Source organism: Symphalangus syndactylus, chromosome 24, assembly GCF_028878055.3.
Source record: "Symphalangus syndactylus isolate Jambi chromosome 24, NHGRI_mSymSyn1-v2.1_pri, whole genome shotgun sequence".
Lineage (NCBI taxonomy): Eukaryota > Metazoa > Chordata > Mammalia > Primates > Hylobatidae > Symphalangus > Symphalangus syndactylus.
Window position 1 is genome coordinate 42,724,139 of NC_072446.2, and position 27,202 is coordinate 42,751,340.

The 27,202-nt window shown below is 45.0% G+C and overlaps 1 protein-coding gene across 3 annotated transcripts; it reads right to left on the bottom strand.

The window, feature by feature from the left end:
* Nucleotides 1-274: 274 nt before the first annotated feature.
* NSFL1C (NSFL1 cofactor) lies at nucleotides 275-26,313 on the bottom strand. 3 transcript variants are annotated; one of them, XM_055265576.2, is made up of 10 exons: nucleotides 25,110-25,292; nucleotides 22,733-22,830; nucleotides 16,295-16,369; nucleotides 13,812-13,817; nucleotides 13,065-13,230; nucleotides 12,311-12,403; nucleotides 11,142-11,251; nucleotides 10,604-10,741; nucleotides 3,773-3,937; nucleotides 275-2,023 (listed from the first exon to the last, which is right to left on the bottom strand). In XM_055265576.2, exons 1-10 carry the CDS (start codon nucleotides 25,212-25,214, stop codon nucleotides 1,861-1,863), a joined length of 1,119 nt encoding a protein of 372 aa, XP_055121551.2. In that variant the 5' UTR covers nucleotides 25,215-25,292; the 3' UTR covers nucleotides 275-1,860. The 3 variants fall into 3 exon arrangements, with proteins under 3 accessions (XP_055121551.2, XP_055121553.2, XP_055121554.2); XM_055265578.2 differs by lacking the exon at nucleotides 13,812-13,817 and having other exon boundaries at nucleotides 25,110-26,313; XM_055265579.2 differs by lacking the exons at nucleotides 12,311-12,403; nucleotides 13,812-13,817.
* Between the last annotated feature and the right edge of the window lie 889 nt (nucleotides 26,314-27,202).

Below are 27,202 nucleotides of genomic sequence, written 5' to 3' on the forward strand. Positions count from 1 at the left end.
ATATACTAATTAAGCAGACACTGTGAGAAGGAGGCAGGGGGAGGTCAAGTGTATGTATATGGGCCTGGCAGTTAGGGATGGAGTGTATACTGCACTCCATGGTGGCTGAACGTGGGCTCTGGATGGGAAGAGGCAGTACCTTATCACTTACTAGCAGTGTGACTGGGGCACAAGGTTTTGCACTGTAAAGTGGGACCTTTGTGAAGCACTTAAGTACTTCTGCTGGCTGCTGTAGTTTCCGTCAAAGCAACCCATTAGAAAGTACAAAACTCCATTGTCCTCATTCTGGTTTTTAATGGTCAAGGTGACAACAGTGTACAGTTTTTCCAGACCCATATGTAGGTTCCATAATCTCCACCTGCTGGAGAAAACACTGTGACAGATGCCATTGCCCCAGCAGGCCACTGCCAGTGTGGGAACTTTGGGATCAAAAGCACCAAGCCAAGTCCCTTGCTCAGGATGGGTCTTGGTTGAAACCACAAGCCCTTCTGCAGTTCTAGGTGGATGTAGTGTGTTGGTTCTTGGCTCATTGCAGGGGTGAAGCAGGAAAGAGAAAGAGACTGGTGAGGCCTGCTTGGAAAGAGGATCGAGGCACATTATGATTCCAAACCAGGAGATCCTGAGTCAGCACTGATTCTGTCTCTGGTTTGTTTAATAGGGGAAAGGGTTCCATCCAAGAGCCCGATGGGCCTCCTCTACCAAACCTGCATAGGAATCAGACTTATAGGGGTGGTGGTGGGTCTTTACCAGGCTAGGACTACTGCCTATGTTTCTGCAAGTCACAAGTCAGCAGGTCAAAGAACAAGTGTGAAGCAGAACCTGCTAAGCAAAGCCAAGTAGTGACACTCACTTCCAAAACATACCCAGCAGAAGCCTCCTGCAAGTACCAACAATGACAGGTGCTTGTAGCACAGGAAACTCACCCCTTCTTCAACAGTTGATTTGATTTGCCACACATCACTAGTGAACAGCTCGGTGGCATTTTGACTGTTTACCTTTTAGGGCAAGATACCCTGATTCTGAACTCACTTGGGTTGGATTGGCATGAGCTGTATCCTAGTGAAAAAAAAAAAAAAAAAATCCCACCTACCTCCTAGGTCCACTCAAGACTTCTGCAGGTGGAGTAAATCAAGCCATAATGGAGACCATGAAAGTCCCCAGGAGGCGAGCAGTCTGGATGGTGACGGAGGAAAGGGCCAGGCAGGCAGGTAGAACAGAATCTCAACTGGCTAAGGCCTGGCAAGACTGGATATCCCAGGGGTTGAGTAAAAGGAGCACAGGGAAGTATTTATTTTCACCTTCTGAAGACACTGTGTGCATGTAGCTCTGACTTCCCACTTTAGGGGACTCTGGCTGCCACCCAGTTTTATCTGGGCAAGTGATACACTCTTGTGGGAACAAGTGGTGGTGAAGCCTCTTTCTACACATTTCCTCTCCTTCCTCATCTGTGGGGCTGGCGGGTGGGACACACTAGCGAATAAGCATTGTGTGCCACAAGTTTTTATGCAGAGAAGATGGAAGGAAGTTTCCTCCCACAGGCCCCAAGATAAATATAATTTTAAAGCAATTAAAGCCTGCTTCAGTGGGAGAGTTTCCGTACAACATGCTGGTGATATTCCTTCAATTTTTTTGGTTGTTTTTATTTTTTTTCATTAAAGTCCATTGATCGTCACAAAAACCCAGGAAATGCAACTAAGGAGAAAACAAATGTCCAACCAAGATCTAAGAACCCAGAGCTATGGAGGAGACGTCGCACTGGACTGCTGGGTGTGCACAAGGGGGCAGGAGGGGCGATCCCCATGGGGCATGGCCACTGGCCATGGGAAACACAGGAGGGAGGCCAGGCAGCTGGCTGGGCGGTTATGTTAACCGCTGCACGATGACAACATTGAGCAGGTTGGCTTCCTTCAGGGTCTGGCTCTCATCAGCCAGCTCTTTGTTCGGGAAAGTAGTCATGAGGATAAAGCTGGTGGCAGCCATGGCTGGCCGGGCATCCACGATGAAGAGTCGGATGTCGCTGATCCTGCAGGAGTTGGGGAAGTGGTGAGCAGTGCCATCCTCTGCCGTCCACACCCCTGCCCTGTGGAAAGCTAAACACCTTGCAAATTCCCTTTCCTGACTTTCTCCACAGAACAGCAAAAGCTACGCTCAGGCATGTGGGACCAAGTCCCTTTCTTGCCAAGAGTCCTTCACTGTTGTCTCCATTTTCCTTGAGATAAACACCAACAACCCTACTGTGTTCCCAAGGCCTACCTAATTTTATGCCACCCTCTTTCCCTTCGTTCTCTTCTGCCCACTTTTAGTTCATCAGGCTGTACTCTCTTCCCACATTTGGTTCCTTCTTTCCAGAGGCTCCCCTGCCTGATCCCCTTCCTGTAATCCTAATCACAACTCGGGCCTCGGATCAAACGCCACCTCCTCAGGACAGCCTTCCTTAGCTCCTTGTCTCCATCCCTGACCCTCCTTCCACATTTCTGGGATGATCTCATTAGTGTTTCCTCCTGCAGCTCATGAATTTCACAAGGGCAGTGTATGTGTCTTTTGTATGTCACAGGAGGCACTTAAAACTATTTGTCAGAAATTAATGATTAACTTCTCAGGGCCAGGAATCGTTTCTCCAGACACTGCCTGTCTTCTGAACCTGGAGATCATATGAGAATGAAACCACCTGGAAACAATGCCTCCTTCCCTAGAGCACTTAAACAGAAGCTTCCTTTTTGCCCCAAACCCCTAAAATCTATGCAACTTACAATTTGGCACATCTAAGGGCATGGACCTGCAGGATTCTGCCTGTAACTTTTAGCAAACCAAGCTTTTTCACCTAGCAAAGCCCTCTGCATGGGCTGTCCACCCTGGGAATGGGCAGCAGTGTGCTGAGCTTAATGAGTGAAATGAAACTGAGGCAAATAACTCACATTGCTGGGATGGGTCACTCCCTTAACCACCAGGCACTTGAGTGTAATGTGATGAAGGAGGTCTGAACAGGCTCTAGATGGTCCTGGCTCACAGCTGGGGCTTGTCTCCCGCTTTTACCCACAGGCGAGCCCAGAAAATACTCAATGATTGACAAACAATTCACTGACCCCACATGTGTGTGCTGGCTTAGTTGGCTCATGACCAATAAAATTTAGACACTTCTGTTCTACAGAAAGGAGGTACCAAATATATTTACTGGCAACAGTCCTCTAACACCTCTCCTACTAGTCTCTTCACTTTGCTGTGCCTCAGTTTCCCCATCTTTAAAACGAAGAAGGCACTGATCCAGCCCAGATGGTCTGAGATATACAGCAGGCATTCCCAGAATTCTCGACAGCCAGATCTAGAAGAGATCTTCCTCGCCCAGTAGTTTTCACAGGCCCCTTGTGGGGAAGGAGATGGAGGAAGCCAGGTGAGTGGGACGCTGGCACTGCAACCCCTTCTCCTCCATCAACCATAGCAGTTCTAATTTGATCTCTTCATAGGACTTCAGCATGAGACTTCCTCTGAAGTCTGGTAGCTTAAAAAAAGCCCTGAGAAATCCAATACTCTAATTTTACAGATGAAGAATGAGACACACAGGGGGAAGTGAACAGTCACTGGCCACACTAATGGACGAGTGGGGACCAGAACCTAAGGCTTCAGACTTGTAGTCCTTACCACCCTCATGTCTGCTTTGGGGAAAGCATGGAGTGCCTGCTGGTATTTAGGAGGAAGAACGGCTCTCTGCTTCCCACATTTGTGTGAGGCCCAGAGGACACTCCTAGAATAAGCTAGGCCACACAATGCAAGGTACCTGTGGCTGTGGTTAAATTTCTGCACCAGCCTCCCGCCGTCTGCAAGCCGAATTTGGATGTTTGTGGTAGGCTCTGATTCGTCGATTAAGATGGAAGAGCTGGCTTTGGCTTCATTTTCTGCCTGTTGGGCTGGAGAGCTGGTACTCAACACCTGGGGGGCAGTGCTGAGGAGAGAGGATGGCATCAGAACACAAGCAGAAACAAGGCCCCTGGCAAGAAGGGAATCCTTTCTTGGACTGTTACTGAGCATTTGCTGTGCGCCTGGCATTGTTTGGTGCTGCTGATCTATTGACCCAGACAAGGAAAATCGTGCCCTTATGGAACTTACAGGTCCAGCAGAATTTACCTCAAACCCTGAGTCATGTTTCATACGTTATTGCTAGCTCCCTTGCTCCTGAGTAATGTGGGCAAGTTACTCGGCCTTTTTCCTCCTTGGTGTCTTCAACTGAACAAGGGCTTGAAGGGAGGAAAGCAGGACAGCCTAGGGTGGGAGAGACAGGGTCATAAGGCTGGAAGACATAATAGAACAGGGTCAGTTTTAGCCTCAATGGAGTGGTGGAGGGGCGTGTTCCAAGTCTGCAGCTGAGGCAGCCTTGGCACAGCCTGGCAGGTGAGTGGCAGGATGCAGGCAAAGCAATCCAGATTCTTCTTCTGTGATGGAATTTTCAGGCCTGCATTACCTAGTGCACCTCACTCACATGTGTATCTGTACTCATATATCTACTATTGAGGGCAGGGGAGAGAGTTCTAAAGGGCACTGAAAAGCCAATCAAGTGCTGAGTACTGCTGGGATTCATCATACAATGAACAGGACACGGTGTCTGCCACAGTGTTAGATTTCGTATCTCAGAATCACATGGACCAGGGTTTGAATTACTCAAGCATCCTTAGTTTCAACAAAGGTAGTAATTAGATTTTTAAAGGGTTAAGGCTATAGGCCTTGCTCAGTTTTTGTGAGGATTAAAGGAGAAAACTGCATAATACACTCAGGATGGCTGACAAACACAAAATGCACATAGGACTCCCAATTCTCCACAACTGTATGGAGCCGCCTTCTCTCTTCCAAACTACCTGTCCACTTCAAGCCCAGTCTTTCTCTTAGCAGATGACCTGACCTAGACCTTTGCAAAGAAGGCCATTAGATTAGTGTTTGCTTCCCCTCAAAGCCTCTAATTAGATCAGTTCTTGTACCTTACTCTTCCCCCTTCACAGCCCCAAAAATGGTACTGAGAGCAAATCCAACTGAAAGTGCTTTCCAAAGTGTGTTCCATAGGAAGGTGTAGGAAAGGCCACATATTACACCAGAAGCTTCAGAGGCCATTGGCACATTAAAGGTTTTGAGAGATTGCATAGTTAAATATTGCCCTGAAGCATATAATTAAAGAATGACTGAAAAGTGAACTTATTCTTTTCTGTGAATGTGAAAAATATGGACTTACAGAATTATAAAGTAGAGCTCAGAGGAGAATGTCACCCACATTACTAGCACTAGAGAAGCTGCTTTTATGCATCAGCCTCAAAGCATGTGGGACTCAAAAAGTGTGGGCTGGGACACACAGTTTAAATGACACTACCATAGGCCACAAGAGTTGCTTGGAAATAGTGAATAGGTAAATCTCATATACCTGTAAATGCCTAAGCTCTGCACCAAGCTTGTCCAACCACCCATGGCTCATGGGCCATATGCGGCCCAGGACAGCTTTGAATGCAGCCCAACACAAATTTGTAAACTTTCTTAAAACGTTATTTTTTTTTGCTTTTTGTTGTTGTTAGCTCATCAGCTATCATTAGTATTAGTGTATTTTATGTGTGGCCCAAAGCAATTCTTCCAAAGTGGCCCAGGGAAGCCAAAAGACTGGACATTCCTGATCTACACTATCTCGTTTTGTTCATTAGTTTCACAGACATTAGATCAACTCTCCAGTTAGACTTTGGGCAGCCTGTCCCTCAACTATTTATAATAATTCAAAGTATATGTACTCATTGAAACCACCGCCTGACAAAAAGGGAACTGTAACATTTTCAGTCAGGCCTAAAATGAGAAAGAAGCTGTTAAGCCAAAATAGCTGATATCTATTCAGGCAAGGGGGTGGGGAGTAGAAAAAACAGGAGTGACATTTACACCCACTTTGTGCAGGTATTGTCTAAAGGGGCTTTCACAGCCACGACCTCACTGAATCACCACAACCATCCTTTGAGATGGGTGTATCTCCATTTTATAGGTGAGAAAACACACACACATGCTATGGATCATTTTAAAAAACTCATGCAATAAACAAGCTTTCAGTATGTATTCTGTGTATTCCCACCAGCCAGGATTTTGTCAAGCTTTACAATTAGGATGGTTTATTTTAGAAAAATATTTACACTGAAAATGCTTTCTCAAACTTCTCCTTGAGCTTCATTCCTCACTTATGAGCTGAGGACCCTCAGCAAGTTACTGAGCATCTTGGCACCTCAATTTCCTTTTCTATAAAATGGAGATACTCTCCTTATCACACCTCCATGCCTTTTAGGGGAAGCAGTCTCTACTGTCTCTATTATCAAGGAGAGTTGGTGTGATGCTAGAGAAATGGCACAAGCTTTGGAGCTGTGCCACCTACCATTTGGCCTCCGCTCTGCCTCTAAACTAAACAAACAGTGTGGCCTTAAGCAAGTCACAACTTCCCAGGGCTTCAGTGTCTTCGTATGTAAAATGAGGAGCTGTTCTGTTGTGAGGATGAGACGAGATAATGTGCACGCAAGGCCTGATATTTAGGAAATCCTCCACACAAGGAAGCAGCTGCTGTTTGGGTTTGCTTCCCAGCACGTCCTGTTGCAGACTGCTGGTGGCTCATCACTGGAAGAGATGAGGAAAGCCTGATGCCTGGACTTGGCTGTGTTGCTTCTGACTGGCTGTTTCTCTTACACACTCCCTAAAAATTAGGTGAGGCAGGGTGGCCTGATAAACATGGTGACTATTTATGAGGGACCCATTCCTAAGCCAGGTCCTGTGCTGAGTACTTCACATGTATTAACTTACTTAACCCACAGGCTTAACCCCCAGCCTATGAGGTAGGGATTCATTACAGATGAAGAAACTGAGGCACAGCAGGGTTAAGCAACTTGCCCAAAATCCCAGTGTTGGTTCACGGTAGAGGCAGTATACAATCCGAGCTGTATAGCTCTCCATCCTGTGCTCTTCATACTGTCCCACTCTCCTGTTGGGCCTTACAGTCAGACAGGTATAGGCCTGGATTTCAAGACCCAGTTTCCTCATCAATAAAACAGTTAAAACTTCCCAGATAGTTGAGAAAATAGCTAAAAACATGCACTGTACCCAGCACATACTAAAAGCACAAACAAATGTCTATGTGGCTTTGCAAGAATATCCAGGATGCTATGCAGGTTGGCAGGTAAGGGCAGAGACTGGAGGGACCCCAGCTCTGCACTGGCCAGCAATATGGATCTCACCAAGTCTCAGGGTCCTTCTTTGTAGAATGGGGATCAAAACAGGATTAAAGAAGATAAAATATGTGAAATACTTAGCATAGTGCTTAGCTAACAATATAAAACACTCGACTAATTACTATCATTCTTGAAGGTCCTGCCCCACTTATATTTGCCTCAATTCTGGACCAAAATCAATTGGAAATGCTATCAGCTGCCATGGGCTGTAAGTGGAAGGTCACCTGACAGGCATTCCCAGTCTGTACTGCTCTCAAGGAGGATGGAGAGGAGGAGAAACCTGAAGACCAGGCTTTCTGATTTTTCAAATAATAAGAGCACATCATTCAAAGAACATTAGTTCCATAGTGCTCTAATCATCCCGCAGGGCAGCCACACGCATCTGTTCAAAGGAGCCGGCCTGTCAGCTCTTCCTGAGAACTGCCAACAGCTGGGCTACTGCTCCCAGTGAGCGGCTGGCCATCTGCAGCTGTGAGGGTGCTTGATTCACAGGCAGGAAAGGTTAGAGCAGACGTCTATAAATAGTGTTTTTCGGTGTCTCCCTGCAAACATCCGTAAGTTATGCGGAAAATGAGTCTCAATTCAAGAGCCCAAACCACCCAACTCCTCCTGTCTTTACAGGGGGAATAAACTGGCACTAGGTACTTTCTTGCCACAGTTACAAATCCTGAGACCAGCCATCTTCTCCACAAAAATAACCACTAGAGAAGGCATGCGAGCAGCTAAAGCTCACTTCCAGCAGCAGTGACCCCACCTCCCAAGTGCACTCTTGCTGTTTGCAATTCGAACCTTCCCATCAGCTCCCAACCCAAACAAACTAACGTAAAACCTAAAAACACAACAAAATTCTCTGGTTTCTCTTCAGATTGTATACATCTTTTGCCTTTTACTAAAACGACAAAAAAATTTAATACAACTGAATTTTCTCAAAATATTTAAACTGAGACAACTTATTCATTCACTTGAAGTATTTTCCCAGATAATTAAGATTTTGAAAAAGCCCAGTAGTGACTGATTTTTGAAGCAAATCTGAGAAAATTTTCAGGGAAATTTTCAAGAAAAGTTCATGACTTTTGGCTTCTGAACATTTTGGTTCACAAGACAATGAAAAATGTAGTAAAATTTATGGGAAAAACTAAAGCAGCTGTCCTGATTTATACTGAAAAGCTAAAGTTCCATCTCACTTAGCTATATAAAACTGTGGCTGTTTTTTTTTTTATGCTAAGTTTTCATAAAAAGCCAGAACTGAAATAAAATGCAAGTGGAACTGGCAGTGAACACTTACTTTGTTGATAAACATCATGGTGATATCAAGTTCTATCTTGTGCTCATTCTCCACATTAATATTTATTCCTATCATACTAAAATAGACTTTAAAGATATTTTAATTTTCTGAGATGCAGAGTTTCACACACATAATATGGTTAGACTTTCCAACAGTAGAAGCATTTCCTGTTAGTACTATAAAATCATACCCAAAGTGCATGGTGTTCTGAAGTTCTGAGCCCTCCCTTGTAACTGGTGGTGGGCATAAAAAATATAACCTTTTTGAAGGGCAATTTGACATCTTAAAAATATGAAGCCCTTTCGAAACAATAATCATATGTCTAGCCCAAGATTAAAGAGTATACAAAGATTTAATCACAGAGATATTCACTGCAATGTTCTAATTCTGGTAGCTGCCTAAATGTTTAACAGCAAGGACTGGTTAAATTATAGCACATTTATGGGCTAGAAAATTATGTAAGCATTATAATTAAAAGTGTAGAAATAAACTTACTGATAAAGGATGATAGCCATACTTCACTGATAAAGCAAAAAGCAGGTGATACAATAGCATGTTTACAAACACATGCAAATGAGTAAGAGAAGAAAGATACACTTGCCAGCTATTTCTGGACGTTAGGTTTAGGACAGCTTTTATTCTTTACCTGCACTTTCTATTAAGATGAACATGTATTACTTTAATAATCAAAGAAAAAAAAATTAGGTGCCCTATAAAGCTCATCACAACTGACAGGGACACTCTCTGTGAGAATAGCTGTCCTGGGCTAGTCCACAGCCCTTGATGCAGTAGATGAAATCATGAGAACAGGGATGACTTAACTACTTTGGGCCTGGTAAATCTAATACCCTGAACTCTGACCCTTGCTCCTGATGAGGCATGAATGGTCAACAGGCAGGTAAGGGATTCTAGGAAAGGGCCAGCCAGAAGCTCAGAGGGCATGGTTGTTGGAAGACCAAGCTTTGATCTCTAAAGATAGTGAGGTGAGCAAGGGCAGTAGCTACTTTGAGAACTGCCAGATCTAGGTTAGAAAGGATGTCTCATTGTGCAGGAGTGCAGGAAGGAATGCCAGTCAGAAGGCCTGCGGTCTTGGCTCTAACACACACCAGCCATGTGCCCAAAGACAGGCCCCTAATATCCAAGAGCCTCAGCTTTCTGTCTATAAAATAAGGATCATATTGGCAAGGAGGGTCACTATGCTCTGAATGCCTATCATGTGCACAGTTCCCTCTGAAGAACACTAATCAGGTGACCCCATGGCCATGGCCAAAGCTAAGTGGATCCTGAGAGAAGGCAGCCTACCTATGGGCTGGCCAAGGGTCTGGTGGGAGAACTGTATGAGGGATACCAGTGACTATTAACCAATCAGATATCATCAGAGGGTTTGAATGGAAGATAGAGAATGTCTGTTAGTAGAGGGTATAGGAGTGAGAAGGCAGTAGCAGAGGACACAATGCAGAAAAAGTCACAACAAGTGGCAGAGTGAGTGTCAGGAAGGGCCAAATAAGTAGAAATAAGAGCTGCTGAGCTGCCATAATGGTGGCACACCAGCCTGCAAAGGGGCAGCAAGGTTCTTGAGTGTCCCTGCATCCTGAGCAACACACTGTGAGGCCTGGCTAGGCGAAAGTCTGTAATTCCTTATTCCCCTTGGAATCCCCATTTCAGCCTTAAGCCATCAAGGAGATGACACCTTCCCTGAACACCCTAGATTACTGAGCCACAGCAGCAATTACGTTACACTTTCTGCTTACATTGACTGCTCACTATGGAACAGTGTTCTACATGCATCAGCTCACTTATTCCTTGCAACAATAATCCTAGGAGGTATGGACTCTTATTAGTACCAGTCTATAGTTGAGGAAACTGAGGCTATACAGTCCAAGGTCACACTGCTACAAAGTGAAGAAGCAGAGATATAAACTCAGGTCTGTTAACTCCAAAGTCCATGTTCTCCACACTCTTCCTCCCACACAAATAAAATTTGAAGTATTTTGTAAACAGTAAAGAGCTAATAACCAAAGTGAGTGATACACAGGGTCTGCTGGGCTTGGCAGGTGTGACTGACAACAGTCTGGCTCTCACCTGTGCTGCTCCTTACCTGCCCAGTTTCTGACCCTCGCCAGTGAAGGCTTTGAAGGCTCCTTTCGGCTTCACAAAGTCCTCGTCCCGATGGTCCTCCATATCCAAGTTCACCTGTCCACCATGAGCTAGCCTCCGAAGCTCTGCTGGCACCTCCCTGTGGGAGAAAAGGCCATGCTGGGGTCCACAGAGAGAAGATGGAAATGACAGTGATGGGGAAAAGGGGAGAAGAAACCTCTCAGTCCCATGGTGAAAAATCACTGGGCCCCCACAGGGAACAGGCTAATCTGGTGGCTACCTGTCTGCCTCCACCTTTTCTCTTGTTTGTTTAGCCATGGCTGACACCTATTTCTTATTTGGCCACTTAGGTCTGCCTCAGGCCCAAAGGGGAAAAATGGACACACAAGGTTTTTGGAGCAGATCTATGAATCCGTATCTCAACTATGCTGAATCTGCTTCAAACATTTACTTCTCAAATAATAAACATTCTGCCTCCTCCTTTCCCAACTGCTATCCACTCACTGATTTGGGACCTAGAGGATGGCTTTTTCACTCACCCTCTGCGGATAGACTCCAGAAATTGGGCATTGGATGGGTCTTGGTAGCTTCTGAGTTCTCCATTATCCAGGCTGAATCCACTCTTCCAGAGTTTCAATACTACATGGACCTGTGATGACAGGGAGTAAACAGTTACCAGGGATCTGGCAAGCATACCAATTTGAAATCGCAAATTAGCAGGTTTTTACTATTTCTCAGTGTTGCTACTATTAAAACACACATAGACAGACACACACATATACATGTGTGCACAAGCAACTCAACAAGCAAACTAAATTAACCTAGAATAGGAAGGTGGCCTAGCACAGACTAAGAGCAGGGGTTTTGTTTTAGGACACCTGAGGTTGCATCTTGACTGTGCCACTCACTAGTTGTATGGCTCTGGGCAGGTGACTCAATCGACACTTTGCTTGTGCTTGGTATGCCGTGAGTGTCTGACTAAACTACCATGGCAAATCTTGCTCATGGACTATTCCACAGTCATTAAAAATGTTATCTACAAGTACTGTTCACAACAACTCCCACACACATTCACAGCAAAGGGTCCAGAAGGCTAAAAACCAATGCATTAGCAGCTGCCTCGGAGGATAAAATTTTTATTTTCGTCTTCCTTGACTTTATTTTGGAATAAAACCCAAAATGATTTAAAACATATTATAGAAATTAATGATCACAAGACTACAAGAAAATGTTTGTGGTATAATATTGAATAAAAAAGACTCAAAATTGTGTGTATGATTACACTTGTGGGGAGGGGGACCCTATGCACAGGGCTAAAAAGTAGTGGACAATGAGGAAAACTTAAAAAAAAAAAATTGGTGTTAAGTCTTCTCTGGTGGTCTGAAGACCAAGTTCTTCAGCTATACTCGCATCACTAGAGAACCCCAGATACACTGTACCTCTGCCTGAGATCCATGGGCTGCTCAAAAAACTCCTTCATTTGCCCATCCCCTTTCCCCACCTGTTCTCACCAGCTCTCACCCAGCACCCATGAAAGCTCCTTTGATTTTCCAGTAAGCGTCTTTGTTCGTGAACCACAGCAAGGGCACTGTCTCTGTTAGTTTCCCTTTCAGAGGCTGCTGGTTCATGCACAATATGTAACCAATCCCTTCAGAAAAATGGCAGAACAGTCCACAAGATTCCCTCAGGGGAAGGTGGATGCACTCACATCTTGGCTGGAATGCTGCCTCTTTTCTCCTGCCACATAGGCAGACTCTTCCTCTGGTGCTGCCCCAAGGCGGTAGCCACCTCCTGCAAATGGCTATAAGGGACAAGTTCAAACACATTTAAGGGGTTGGTCCATGGTACAAGCATTACTCAGATACAATGATATATATATATTAGGTAAGAGGAAGAAAGAGGACAGGGTTCCTGATCAAGCTTGTTAGCTACTAGATGCACTTTCTCTGATATGAGACTCAGTGGATACACGGCCAGGCAGTATGGTAAATGAATTAGGTGGCCAGAATTGGGGTTAAGAGCTGGAAGGGGCAGTGCCTGGCTAAAGGAAACAGATGCTACTAAACTCTCATTAACCGTGACCATGTAGGAATTTGGGTACAAGATAATATCAAAGACTTTTTGATTTTCCCAAAGGAGACAGAAATCCCGATTTTATATAAAACAGATGACTATTAATTCAAGTAAAACAAAATAAAACACCAAGTAAGTCAAATTCGACAGGCCAAACAAAACATGTATGCAGAATCCAATCTAGACCATAGGCTGTAGGTTTGAAAACTCTGCCCCAAATCTTGGTTTCACGTTAAAGGGTGAGATAAACTACACTCACGCTCTGCACAGAAGACCAAGTAAGCAAATGAAAAAAAGAAACAAATCAGTTACTACCAGGGTGAAGAAGGTGGCATTCCCAGTTCTGGAATCTCAGTCCTGTGGGCACAGACAATGACCCTTATACTCACTCTCGGTTTACTGGTCTCTCCAGGGCTCTTGGTCACTCGCTCCACAGCTACAGCTCCATGCTCTTTGGCACCTTTAAAGAGATCATCCACCAGCTCGTTGGGACTTTTCTTCCTGGGAGGGCCAACAATCTGCTGTCCACTTCTCTCTGAGCCCCCAGCATAAAACCTGTGTACAAAATACACCTCTAACATGAAACACTCATGGAAAACATGAATAGCGCATGTGCCAGGTTGGTGCTGGGCACACTGAGGTAAACGGTACAATGCTTGTCTTTAAAGAATTTACTGGCTAGCTGGGAACACATGGAAGGAGGCAAGCAGGTACAATGCAGCGTGAGCAGCAACAGAAGTCAGTAAGGGAACACTGGGTGGGAAGGACAGCCAAGGCTTCCTTTAAGGGCGACTTCTGGGCCAAGTCTTGAGGATAAGGATGAGTTTATCAGGTGAACAAATTGGGGAAAGGCATTCCAAGCATGCAAAACAGCTTGTCAGCTCAGGAGAGAGTCTCAGCTGGGAATATCAATCTGGTGGCCAGGCTCCTCTCCAGGAGACAGTGACTGCAGTCATAGTCAGAAGTAGCTACCACTAGTGACTTGGGGTTAATGGTGGCACTGGCATGGTTAGTACAAGCAGCTAGGCTCCAGTCTTGGCTCTGCCACTGTATGTCCTGGGTAAGCCAGTGCACTACTCTGTAACTCACTTTCTTTGTCTTTGAAACGGGAGGGAAGGACCACATGCCCTACCTACCTGCTCCTTAAGTCAGAGCCGTGAGGTTCAAATCAGCAGATGTATGCAAAAGAACAAGCACAGAGTAATGCACACAGGTAAGGTGGTGTGACACAGCACTAGGAGCTCCCCCAAGCCTCACCTCACCTTGCCATTCATGTGACACACACTGTGGCCCCTGAGGAAAGGGTACCGGAGGTCAGAGAAGCTCCAATCTCAAATACAAGCCCCAAGACACCCACACTGGGCTTTGCAATAGGCCAGGCATGGCTTGAGATAATAAAGTTAGTACTTTTTTATATGGGCCTGAAAACCAGTTGTCATGCAGCCTGGCCTACTGCCTCCTTATTACTCCTATTCAGAGCTAAGTCAACAGCTTGTCCGCAAGCGGGAAAAATTGAGAACCTATAAAAATTAGTCTCAGCCCTCTATTTCCTGACATTCACCAGGGAATGAGAGGCAAAGCCACAGGCCCTGACAAGCTCAACAGTACCAGTGTCCTTTCAGGTCTGAAATGCTGAGGGGTCAAGGAAGTAAGCAGAATGTGAAATAAAGGAAGGTCACTGCCTGGAGGACGTGACTGGGTGGGAGGAGAATGAGAAAGTCATTTAGGAGCTAGGCATTCATGTACTTGATGACACTGCCTTTCACTCAGGAGTGTGAAACCCTAAAATTAACATATATTCTTATATCCAGGAGTATCTAAAAGGAAGGTTTTGAGGCAGTGTGAAGGTCACAATAGGAATGAAAATAGAGAACAGAACACATGTAATTTCTCAGCCCACTTCCCCAAAGACTGACCATGATGAGATAACTGCATTCCCGAAATAGTTATTATACAATTTTCCTTAGGAATGTCTGACAGACCAAGGCAGACCCTGTAAAGAATCAAAACCCATGAAATGAGGCTGTAGCCAGTTCATTCTTGTTCACTCCAGGTAGATGAAGTTCTGCTAAATGGACTATAAAGTCTTTATTAAGGGATCTCAAAGCCCTGGTTTCAGAACTAGGAGCCTGTAATCAAGAGCCTTAAAAATATGCATGCCCTTGACCTGGTATTTCCATTTTTAAAAACTATCCTAAAAAATAATCTGAAATGTGGTTAATTAATCCACAAAAATGTTCACAGCACTGATATTTACAGTAGTAAAACATTGAAAATAACCTAAATGTCAGGCATCCCATATAACACATTATTATTACAGCATATGAAAAGGCATATGAAGGATTTTAATGACATGGGGAAACATTTGAGATGTAGCATTGATCCAACAAAACCATATTTATATACAAAGACTGGATGGAAATATGCCAAAACATCAACCAAGTTACCAAAGGGTTGATGAGTTTAAGACTTTTTCATTATACTAGTCTGTATTTTCCATAATGGATATTTTTATTATAATGTTCTAAAGGTTAAAAACAAATAGTTGATGTGTGCATGTCTACTGGGGGAAATATACACTTATAAGCCTATTATTCTGTTTTTTACATGATGTTTTTTAAATTAAAAAGAAAAACCTGGAAAGAAATATACCAAAAAATGGATACCTGGTTACGTATGGACTGTAATATAATGAATAACTTTGTCCTTCTTTTCCTTATTTTTTAAAATTGTAAATTGGCAATTTGTAATTGTTATATACTTATGGTGTACAAAGTGATGTTATGCTTTAACAATATGAAGTGGATTAAATCAAGCTAGTTAGCATATTCATCACCTCAAATACTCAAAATTTTTGTGGTGAGAACACTTGAAATTAACACTTGGCAATTTTGAAATGTACAATGCTCTTTTATTAATTATACTCATCATGCTGTGCAAGAGATCTAAAAAAGAAAAAGCCCCAAACCATATTCCTCCTAAGATTTTATACCCTTTGACCATCATCTCCCCATTATCCCCTCACTTTTGCCTCTGTAACCACACTCTGCCGACTGTTCTAGATTGGAATTGCTCTATATTCCACACATGAGAGCATGCCATATTTGTGTTTCTGTGCCTGGCTTATTTTAGTTAGCATAACGTTCTCTATCCATGTTATTGAAAATGACAATTTCCTTCTTTTTAAAGACTGAGTAGTATTCCTACTGTGTATATACACCACATTTGCTTTATCCATTCATCTGCTGGTGAGACACTTATGCTGATCCATAACTTCGCTACTGTGAAGAGCACCGCAATGAGCATGGGAACGTAGACACCTCTTTACAAATTGATTTCAAATCTTTTTAGTCAATACCAAAAAGTGGGACTGCTAGATCTTTTCCTTGTTTCCCTCCCCTAATATTCCTCAATAAATACATTAAGTAACAGAACAGGGGTCACTTCTAAGCTACAAGGAGTAGAAGAGACTTCCTAGGATATAACCCACACAGACCAGCCCACAGTAGTACTGGCTAACAATAACCAAACATTCTTACCAGGTCTTGTTCTAGGTGATTTACACATTACCCTGGACTTCCCTGTGAACTGTCCCCCTGACCCCCTCTAGAAGACTCACCTCTGGCCTTCCTCCTCCTCCTCATCTTCATCTTGGTCATGAATGAGGTCTCTGAAGGATGTCACTCTATTATCACTGGAGACACAGAAAGGAGCAAAATGATCTCAGGGAGCATTAAGAAAGGTAACCCTCATCACCAGCTGCTAAGGAGGTGAAGACACTGAGGTTAAATTTTTGGTAGGCGAGAGGAGGACATTATGTGGAGAAAGGTTAATCCCCTAAGATTACACATAAAATAATGTGGCACTTATTTTTTCAAGATCACACAGATCGAGTATAAATTCGAAAGTCCTATCGTGAGGTAAAAAGGAATCCCAATTTAAGCTGTCCTGGCTTTAATAAAAACTAGAAAGTATTGATTAATATTTAGGAAAAAAAGCAGTGTTGTGTGGGGTGGACACAACTAAAAATGAGTACAAGGCTTAAGTAGTACAGACAGCGGGGAATAATAGGGAAACTAAGAAAGGCTTCCCAGAAAAATGAAATATTTGGACCAGCTGCCGAAGAACTAGTGGACAGTCATGGTGATGGGGCTGCTGGGGAAAAGGGGTTGGTGTAGCATTATAGGAAAGCAGCATACACAGTGCACAGAGACCAGAGAGAGTTGAAGGAAGGACATATAGCCAAGAAGTAGGAATGAATGAATATGAGGGTGACAGCACTGGAGGAAAAGCAAGCCCCAGTCTACTTCTGCTGAAGGTTAGTCAAGAAGTAGTACTTATTTTTAGAAAAAAAAGCAGTGTTGTATGGGATGGGCACCACTAAAAATGAGCGTGAGAAGGGTTCTTTCTGACATTATCTTCCACTGCCACGTTCCACCTAGTTTAGATCTGTCCTCAAGGAACAAGCTTAAGTTTTTCAAGGATCATAAGACAAGTTTTATCAAAAAAAAAAAAAAATTCTGTATTTCTTAGGGGAAAAAAGCAGCTTCCATATAATATGGGAGAAAGAGGGTGATATGGTTTGGCTCTGTGTCCCCACCCAAATCTCATGTTGAATTGTAATTCCCAATGTTGGAGGAGGGACCTGGATCATGCAGGTGGATTTCCCCCATGCTGTTCTCATGATAGTGAGTGAGCTCTCACAAGATATGATCGTTTTAAAATGTGTGGCACCTCCCCCTTCACACATGCTCTCTCCTGCCACCATGTGAAGATGTGCTTGCTTCCCCCCTTCGCCTTCTACCATGATTGTAAGTTTCCTAAGGCCTTCCAGCTATGCTTCCTGTACAGCTGTGGAACTGTGAGTCAATTAAATCTCTTTTCTTCATAAATTACATAGTCTCAGGTAGTTCTTTATAGCAGTGTGAGAAAAGACTAACACAGAGAGTAATACAGGTTTAGTGAGGCTTTAATGAGCTGTTTACTAGGAAGAAAGCTCCAGTTCAGTCTTGAAGATTTATTTCAAGGAGACAATCAGGGGACAGAAGAGTTTTGAGGTTCCATCAACTAGAAGTGAGAAGGCAAAAACCAATCAATGGAGCAAACAAGCTCCCTGCATGAGTTGGCTCCTGAGAACAGTCTGCTGGGCATTCCTTGATGCTTGATATGACATGGTTCAAAAGGATCCGGGTGATGAGATCTGTACTAGTACCCTGAGAGTACTAGTTCCACTCATTCATCTTCCCAAAGGGAATTTTCCATACATGCTTAGCCTAAAGTTTCTTCCAATGACTAGGCTAGGATGAGCATCTATGAAAAAAATATTTTCTATTTCCCTGTTGTTAAACTTTCAAATATATGTGTGTACACTTGCTTGGGCAAATCACTTGCTCTGGCTATGGCTTTGTTTTTTCCCCCAAAACTCATACACCCAGACTCTGATGGTATCCGACATTGATTCTGGTGTCCATGTACCAGGTTCCAATCCTAATTCTGCCTCCTATCCTTGGGATCTTGGACTTGCTGTTTAAATTCTCAAAGCCTTCATTTTCTCACATGTAAATAAGATAATCACAGCAGCAACCTATGGCCTTTCTGTGTGCAGGTGGGGTACTGATGCACGGAAAGTCTTCTGCATGGTGTGGCACATTTAAGTACTACTCTTGAGTAGCAGTTCTCAAAGTGTGGTCATGGACCAGGAGCATGAGCATTACAGTGAACCTGTCAGAAATGCAAATCCCCAGGCCCCCTCTTAATTCTCCTGAATCAGAGCCTCTGGAAGGGGTATCCAGCAATCTAGCCTTAAGGAGCCCCTGAGGTAACTCCAACATATATTCAAGTTCAGAACCACTGTCTGGAGTACTGCTTTCAGTTACCTTATGGCATGGATGTCCTAGGGATATTACCAATTGCAGAATACTTTTGTCCTACGGTCTCTACAAATTGGCTAACTATCTCAGAAAGGTCAATTTTTCAATATTAGAACTATCTCCCAGGCTACTCTGGCATACTGAAGTGGCACAAAACTCTTTCATCAAATGACATTTTCTGCTTTTAATCTGGTTACCCTAGCTCTGCCTCTCTGTGATGATGGAAATGCTCTATCTGCACTGTCCAACACAGAAGCCACTAGCCACATCTGGCTATTAAGCATCTGAAATGTGGTTAGAGCAAATGAGTAACAATGTTTAATTCTAATTAATTTAAATAGCTAGTGGCTACCTTATTGGATAGTGTAATTTTAGAGACTCAGACAATGGTAGTCCCTGAAAGTTTAAAGTACAACTTTTGCTGGATGAAAGAGGAAGAAAAAAGGAAGAAACTGTTACCTCTTGCTTGACCCTGCATACAGGGGTTGGGAGGTGCTGGCAGGGAGGTAGCATGTGGCAGTAGAAGCAGCTTTGGACTTAGGCATACTTGGCCTTGAATCTGTGATAACAGCAGCTGTAAGTTACTTGACATTTCTAAGAATTAGCATCCTGACCAGCGAAATGGTGAGCACCTTACCTATTTCAAAGCTGTTGAACAGTATCAGAAGAGAATGCAGGTGAGAAACATGGCAGAGCTTTGGTGACTGCTCCTGAAATACTAGCTCTCCCACTTCCAGGAATTTACAATTTACTTGGGGAGAAAAATTAAGTTAAATATCAGGAAAAGAGTTCAGGGCAATGTGGGAGAGATGCCACCCAGTAGTATGTGGATATAGTCAAAGAACTGAAGGAGTGATAGCTGTGACTAGAGTTCTGTGGAACAGAATTATGGCATGCCGCCTGGTCATGGGGTTAGGAATAACACGCTCAACAGAGTGGGGATGGAGGTGAACATGGAAGGATGCATGGGATTTGTATAGGCAGAAAGCAAGAGAGCGGGCACACCTGATCAGGTGAGAGGCTCAAACAAAAACAGGAGAACCAAAAATAAGGAAGAACTAGAACACCAAAGAAATCAGTTTGGTTGGAACAAAGGATTTAAGAAATGAGGAAAAGGGAATCAGATTAGGAAGGTGGGTCCAAGGGTAAACTCTGGAGGACTTTGAATGTCCACAAGAAGAGGCAGAACATTGTTGGGGCTAAGAGCTGAAATGCTGAATGTAGAAACAGCCCTACATTTAAATCCTTGTTTTACTAGCTCTGTGATCTTGGAAAGATCCCCAACTTCAGTGTCCTCATCTGTAAAACAGGAATAGTACTAACCTCAGTGCTAATACTACTAACAACAGTACTAATCTCACAGGGTTGCTGTGAAGACTAAAAAGATGTTCATGTAAAAGCTTAACCCAGTGCCTGACTCCTAAATACTCAACAAATGGCAGCTGTTATTATTGAGTTTAAACTGTCTCCTATAGCAATGGTTAACATTTTTATGTCTGTCAGGCCTTTGAGAATCTCATAAAAGCCATGGACTCTCTTGCCACAAAAGATACCTGCTAACGTGTACACAAACTTTTGCCTGTAATTTTAGGTATTAATAATTTAGAGACCTTCTCACGTCCATTCCATAGATTCCTCCTAGGGTTCTCGGGCTCCATATTAAGAATCCCTATTCTAGAGTTGGGTGTTGCTCTGAGGCAGCAGTGACAACATAAAAGGGTATGTGAGAAGTCGAAAGTGGGGTATGGGGAGAGGGCAGCAGCTAGCTAAGTGTCCTGCAACCGCCAGGTCGAAGCAGAGGCAGGCCCCACACAGAATTCCTCTGAGGTGCTAGCACAAATTTGGCTTTTCCTGAGAATGTAGTCCTAGCATTTGCTTTCCTCCTCAACAAGGACAACCATGCAACACACTGTGCCCTCCTCCCTCCCTTTTTCTTGTCTTCGGTTCTTTTCTAAGCCTACTACCAAGTCTGAGCCTTAACCAGAGCAATAAAGCCATGCCTCTTGGACTGAATGGGTGTCCAGTCTTTTTACTCACTTCAGTTCTAATGTTAAACTCTATGTCCTTGATTCTTTTACTTTTATGCCTATTCTTTTTTTTTTTTTTTTTTGAGACAGAGTCTCGCTCTGTCGCCCGGGCTGGAGTGCAGTGGCGCAATCTCGGCTCACTGCAAGCTCTGCCTCCCGGGTTCACGCCATTCTCCTGCCTCAGCCTCCGAGTAGCTGGGACTACAGGCGCCCGCCACCGCGCCCGGCTAATTTTTTGTATTTTTTAGTAGAGACGGGGTTTCACCGTGGTCTCGATCTCCTGACCTCGTGATCCGCCCGCCTCGGCCTCCCAAAGTGCTGAGATTACAAGCGTGAGCCACCGCGCCCGGCCTGCCTATTCTTTTTTTTTTTTTGAGACAGAGTCTCGCTCTGTCACCCAGGCTGGAGTGCAGTGGCACAATCTCGACTCACTGCAAGCTCCGCCCCCCGGGTTCACGCCATTCTCCTTCCTCAGCCTCCCAAGTAGCCGGGATTACAGGCACCCGCCACCACACCCGGCTAATTTTTTGTATTTTTAGTAGAGACGGGGTTTCACCATGTTAGCCAGGATGGTCTTGATCTCCTGACCTCGTGATCCACCAGTCTCAGCCTCCCAAAGTACTGGGATTACAGGTGTGAGCCACCGCGCCCGGCCACTTTTATGCCTATTCTTAAATGTACATACTTGTTGGGGAATAGATAAACAAAACAGGTAAATTGAGAATGAATGCTAAAAATGATAATACTAAAATTATAATAACAACACAAACCGTGTTCTATTTGCTTTGTAAGTATTAACTCATTCAATCTCTCATGTGGGAGGCACTATCATTACCATCTGACAGGTGAGGAAAATGAGGAACTGAAACGTTAAGTAACCTGCCCAAGGTCACAAAGCTTTTACTTAAGTGGCAGAGCTGGGATTTGAACCAAGGCAGTCAGGCTCCTGGGCCCAAGCTAATAAACCACTGCCTTAATAGAACTTTGGGATTACTGGAGAAAAGAGAGGAGTAAACATGTAACTGGCATTACAGACTAAGTTTAAATCTCTCTCCCTCTATAATTCTGACATGCCAAAGTCCCAACAATACCCTAAGGTGGCTGTCAAAGACTCATACCCCAGAAAATCAGCCATCTCTACTAGCAGCTGCAAGAACAGCAATTACCCTAACAACATGTCCCAAGCAGTAATACCCAGATGTGCCATCACCAACATCTCATAGGTTAGCATGTGCAAACAGTTACAAGATCACTTTCCTCCTACCTCTTTTCTCTGGATGGGAGTTAGAGAAAGAAGAAAGCAATGAGATCTGGGGTTAGTGCTCCTTATTTGAAGGGAGAAAATATATTTTAAACCTCAGTTGCCTTTAGAGAGAAACATAATTTACCACTTCATGGCAAAGAAACACTATTGGTTATATTCTGGGGTTGAATTCAAACCCAAATAAAATTCCCTGGGTAAAACATACACTAGAGAGTAGAAGCAATAAGGCGAAAGCAGAGAGGGGAGACACCTCTGCTTACACACTCTCTGTAAAGGTTCAGACACCTTTACAGGAAGCACCCCTGCCTGTCTCCTGGAAGACCAGCATTGTCTCACTCTGCAGAGCACAGGAGTAATCTGCTGTGGGTGCCAGGGAGGCGGTGACAGGGGATGCAAATAGGATTGCAAAGGTTAACACTGTTTTACCTAGTAAGACAAGGTCTCCCTAATCAACTTGGCAAAGGGTGGGTTACACAGGTTTATTTTGTACAAGACTTCTTAATAAGGTAACGGGCATCCTAAAATATCAAAACAGCTTTCCTAAAGTCATTTCGCCTAATCTTTCACATCTATAGCACCCTTGAAAGGAAGTTTTTTGGCTTTTACTTAAAAACTTTAGACTTGCAGTGGTCATTCCTCATACTACATAAGCAAAAGTCTTAAAAGTAGGTTTGTGGTTTCCCCCAGGATTGGACCATAAACCACACCCAGTTAAAAGTCATGCATCTCTGTATAGGAAATGACTGAGGCCTGCTAGGAAGTACTACCCATTGATCCAGTCTAACCTTCTCATTCAGACCTGGTCCACACACCCAGGCCTGAACCCTCTGGTCAGAAAATAGCTCCTCTTCACTGCTGGAAACAAGCATGTAGCAATAATTGAAGCTGGCCCTTACCTGGGGGCTGTGCCTCTGGACACTGAACTGGGGGTTGCCTGCGAAATGGTCACAATGTCTTCATCCCCTCCGTCCTCATAAAAGCTCGCTAGCGCGATCTGAAACAGAGAGGTAGTACCTTGGGACCCTTAAACAGGCCTTCGCCTAACACATATCTCCTTTGAACACAAAGGAATACAGACATGGCCAACACTTACAAGGTAGCTCGCATCCATGGGCCAAAGAAAATTAGACCAGAAGGTTAACAGCTCAGCTGTTAGTCTTCGTGTCAACTGAAACAAATTACACCCACTAAGGTGAAAAGAAGGCAGTAAGAATGGCTGGGGTGGAAGACACTCTTCATTCTCATTTTACGAAGAAACGTGATCTAGTAAAAGTAGCACACATTTAGTGAGCATTTATATGCCAGGTTGTTCTGAGCATTCTACATATGTTAATTTGTTTAATCCTCAAGAACTCTATGCTATTAGTACTCTTATCATCTCATTTTATAGTTGATACAGAAGCACTGATAATTAAAAAAAATTTGTTCAAGTTCACACAACTGGTAAAGAGTGGAGCCAGGTTCCTTCCCTGCTAGTGTGCTCAGGCCCTTACTCTTAAGCACTTCCAGTACAGCCCGGAGTCAGGAACTGTGGAGTCAGTCCAGGTTGCTACTTTTCCTTTCTTTCAAGTTGTTTACTAATCTGTGAAATGGGGGTACCTGTCTCACCAACCTGCACACTGGATGAGATAATCCATTAAGATTTATGCATACTCGCATCTTAGGTCTATACATACAGAAGGAATATGGGAATCCTTTGGTCATTTGTGACATCTCTGTCACCAACTCAACGGACAGGCATTTACTAATCACTTGCTTTGCACAAACACAAGAAAGCATTGAGGTCACAGAGATGAAATGGACATGGCCTCTGTCCTCAGGGTCACCAACTTCACAGGAGACAGTGAGCTGTCATGGGATAAAAGTAATCTGCTGGGAGGCAGTGTACTGTCTCAGGACATGTAGTGAACTGGCATTCTCAGGGAGCCTACATTCAAGTCCTGTTCCTGCCAGGCAAGTCACATGCATGAGCCTGTTTCCCCACTACAATGTGAGGGAAACGAGACAGAAGATCTGTTGGTCACAACACTGTGTGCTTTTAGGTCTTTCAGGTAGAAACTTTTTATTTCTGCACAGCATAGGGGCTTCCCATTGTGTCTAGGTGTGATCTAGGTGTGATGCTTTACCTAATTCTTATGTTTGGGGAGCAATTTACGTTTGGCAGCAGACCCAGTTCAAATTCCAACCCCACTACTTACTGGCTATGTGACCTTGAGCAAATTCTTTGCCCTCTGTGCTTCCAATTCCTCATCCATAAAATGGGTCGTCTTTACCACATAGTGTAGCTAGGATTAAACGAATCATATTATGTAAAGTGCTTGGCACATGGTGGTTTAAAGCTTGGGCTCTGTCTGCTTGGAATCAGAACTGAGTTCCACTTCTACCTCTTCTGCCTGGTAGCTAGTGAGGCCTTGAGCAAGTTACTTAACCTCTTTAATCTCAGCTGCAAAATGCGAAGGTTAAATGACAAAAGACATGTAAAGCAGTTAGAACAGCGCTTGGCTTATGGTAGGTACTCAATAAATATTAGTCATCACCGTCATCATCTACCTAAGACGAGGCTAGCCAATAATATTTATGCAATTCTTTCTACAGTTAATTACCGAGTGCTTATTACGTGCCAGGCATTGTCGTAGGCACTGGGAATTCATCAGTGTACAAAAATCCCTGCCTCGTGAAGCTTAAGTCTTCTTAGCAAGTATTTAGTGAATACTTAGTACGTGCCAATGAACTACACAGCAATTTCCACGAGACTCCCATTTTACAGATAACTACGAAAGGTGAAGAAGCTCCAACCTTGCGCCACCACCCCAGAGGTATTCTCCCAGCAATTAGGAAGGCTGGGCGGGGGTCAACTCCCGGGCTGGACTTCGGAAGTGGAAATGAGCGGCCACCTAGTCCCGAGTGGGGCTTCACCCAAGAGCTGCTCACTCGGACCAGCCTGGCCTCCAGCAGACATTCGGCGCGGCAGCCACGCCCCCAAGCGCTCCCTCTCCTCGCCGGCTGCTGCAGTGCCCGAAGTCTCGCTGACGCCGCAAGCGGGCGAGGCAGAGTGAAACGGGCACGGCAGAACTGGCTGGGGCTGGCCCGCGTTCCCCCACTCCCAAGCCGAGCAGGCGACGCGTGACAAGCGGTCCCGGGACCATGAGGCCTGGGTCGGGCTGCGGTAGAGCGGGGATGACTGTGCGCTTCGGCCGCCGCGGGCTTAAGGCACCAGGCGCCCGCTCCCAGCAGTCCCCGGCCCACCCGACACAGCCCGCCTCGCGGCGCTACCTGCAAGTCCCAGCCGGCAGACTCGAGAAAGAAGCGGGCCCGGTCCTCCTCGGCGCCCGTCACCGCCACGAACTCCCTCAGCGCCTCCTGTCGCTCCGCCGCCATCTTCGCCCCGTGCGCCTTCCAAAGCGCTCCGGCGGCTGCCGCACAGTCCCAACCCCGCTGCCGCGTTCCGCTTGCCGGTCGACAAGGCCCAGCCGATGAGGGCCTAGTCGATGGGAGCCCGCCCGCAGCCCCGCCCCACGCGGTACCTCACGCAAAGCCCTCCGTGCGGGAAACCCCGCCGCTCCGCGCCCTCTGGCGACTGCGGCGCGAACCGCAGCCTAACGGCGGGGGTGGGAGCCCGAAGGATGAGAGCCGGGGCGGGTCTTAAATACACCTGTGGGCTGAAGGATCCCTGCAGGAGTCAGATTCCCGGTCATTCATTGGCGCAGCCCTCATTTCATTAATTAGTGCATTCGTTCATTCACTTACTTGTCAAGCATTTACTGAGAGCTATCAATGGCCCGATGTTTTTCTAGGGCTGTGGATATGGCAGGGAGCAAAACAAAGTCCCTGCTCCCATGCTTCTCACATTCTGGGGGTAGAAATTCAGACCTTGAACAGGCTAGGCCTCCGCTCACAACACGTCCATGCCTCGCTATCTCGCCCCGCATAAAAGACAGTCTCATGGCCTGCCTGCAGGACCCATGAGAGATGGGCCATTTCCTCCATCTCATCTAGGGATCCGCCAGCTTCCTCTGCTCCACGCGCCTTGCCCTCCTGGCTGTTCCTGGAACTTGCCCGTTATGATGCATTTGCCTCAGGGCCGTTGCATTAGCTGCTTCTGTGCCTGGATCATCTTTCCCTTACCGATGGGCAAGGCGCTCTCTCCGCTTTCTTTGGGCCTCTGCTCCAAGGCCACCTTCTTAAGCACAATCCTGTCTTCTGGGTCCTCAGCTTCTTTGCCCTCTTGCCTCTTGCAAGAGGTACAGTAAGTTCCTCTCCAAAGAGGAACTTACTTGTTCAGCTTACTTGTTCTTTGTTCTCTATTTTCAAAGCCTAACTTCCTCGTTCTTTGTACCTCCTTACCCCTAGTTAGGGTAAACAACCTTCCCGCGGGTCCTAATCTATAACCCACATCTATTCCCTTGGATACCCTCGCTACAATTGCCATTCCCGTGGAAACTCTTCGTCCCGCCAAAACCGCTTGCCCTACCACTGTAGCCCACATTTCTGCTCCATTTGAACTAGCCAATCGGGATTAGCTTAGATTGTGCAGTCTAGCCCCAGCCAATGGGAACAGGACACAGAAGCAGGGACTAACCGCATTAGGGATAAAAACCCCTTCTCTCTTTTGTTCGGTGTGCTTTCCTGGAGACCAGATGTGCGAGTGGCACCCTTCTGCAGAAGTAAATTGGCTTTGCTGAAAAATCTTTTATTTGAGTTCTGGTTTTCCTTGCGACTTCGAGCTTTAATTTCCAACACCACCGTGGGACACTCTTCCCTTCCTCTTCCTCTGTCGGCCCCTGCTGATTCTTCAGCTCTCAGTTCAGGTGTCCCTTTCTCAAGGAGACCTTGAGAAGGTCCCCAGGCTTAGTCAAAACCCCTCTTAATCAGGTTATGAACAGCACAAAGTTCAGTCTTCTCTCAATTGACACAGTAGTTGCTTTCCTGGAAAATTTGGTGTCTTATTAACGCTATGCAAGAAATCCTTTAAGTTTATGTAACAAACGAGTTAGGGGTTGGGTTAGGTTATTAGGAGCATGGTTGCAGCCACAATAGGCCCTGGCAGGAGGCATGGGAGGAGGGTCCTTTCTTTGTGGTGTGAGACTCTCCTTTCTATTGCAAGGCCACCCAGCACCAGCCCTGGTCCCTAGGCCTTACCCCTTTCATCATTGTGTCAACCCGAAATGCACCCCAACTTTCCAGGAAGTCCAAGAAACTAGAGGCTCACTCTGGACCTCATGATTGGCAACCAGCAAGGTCTTTCTACCCTGGAAACTGACAAAGACTAACTCTAGCTTAAATATCTGCAGGTGATCAGCTCCTCAAGGTCCAGTTCCCTGGCTGGTATTGGAGTCATTGAAACTCATTGTCACCCCCCTCTTCAT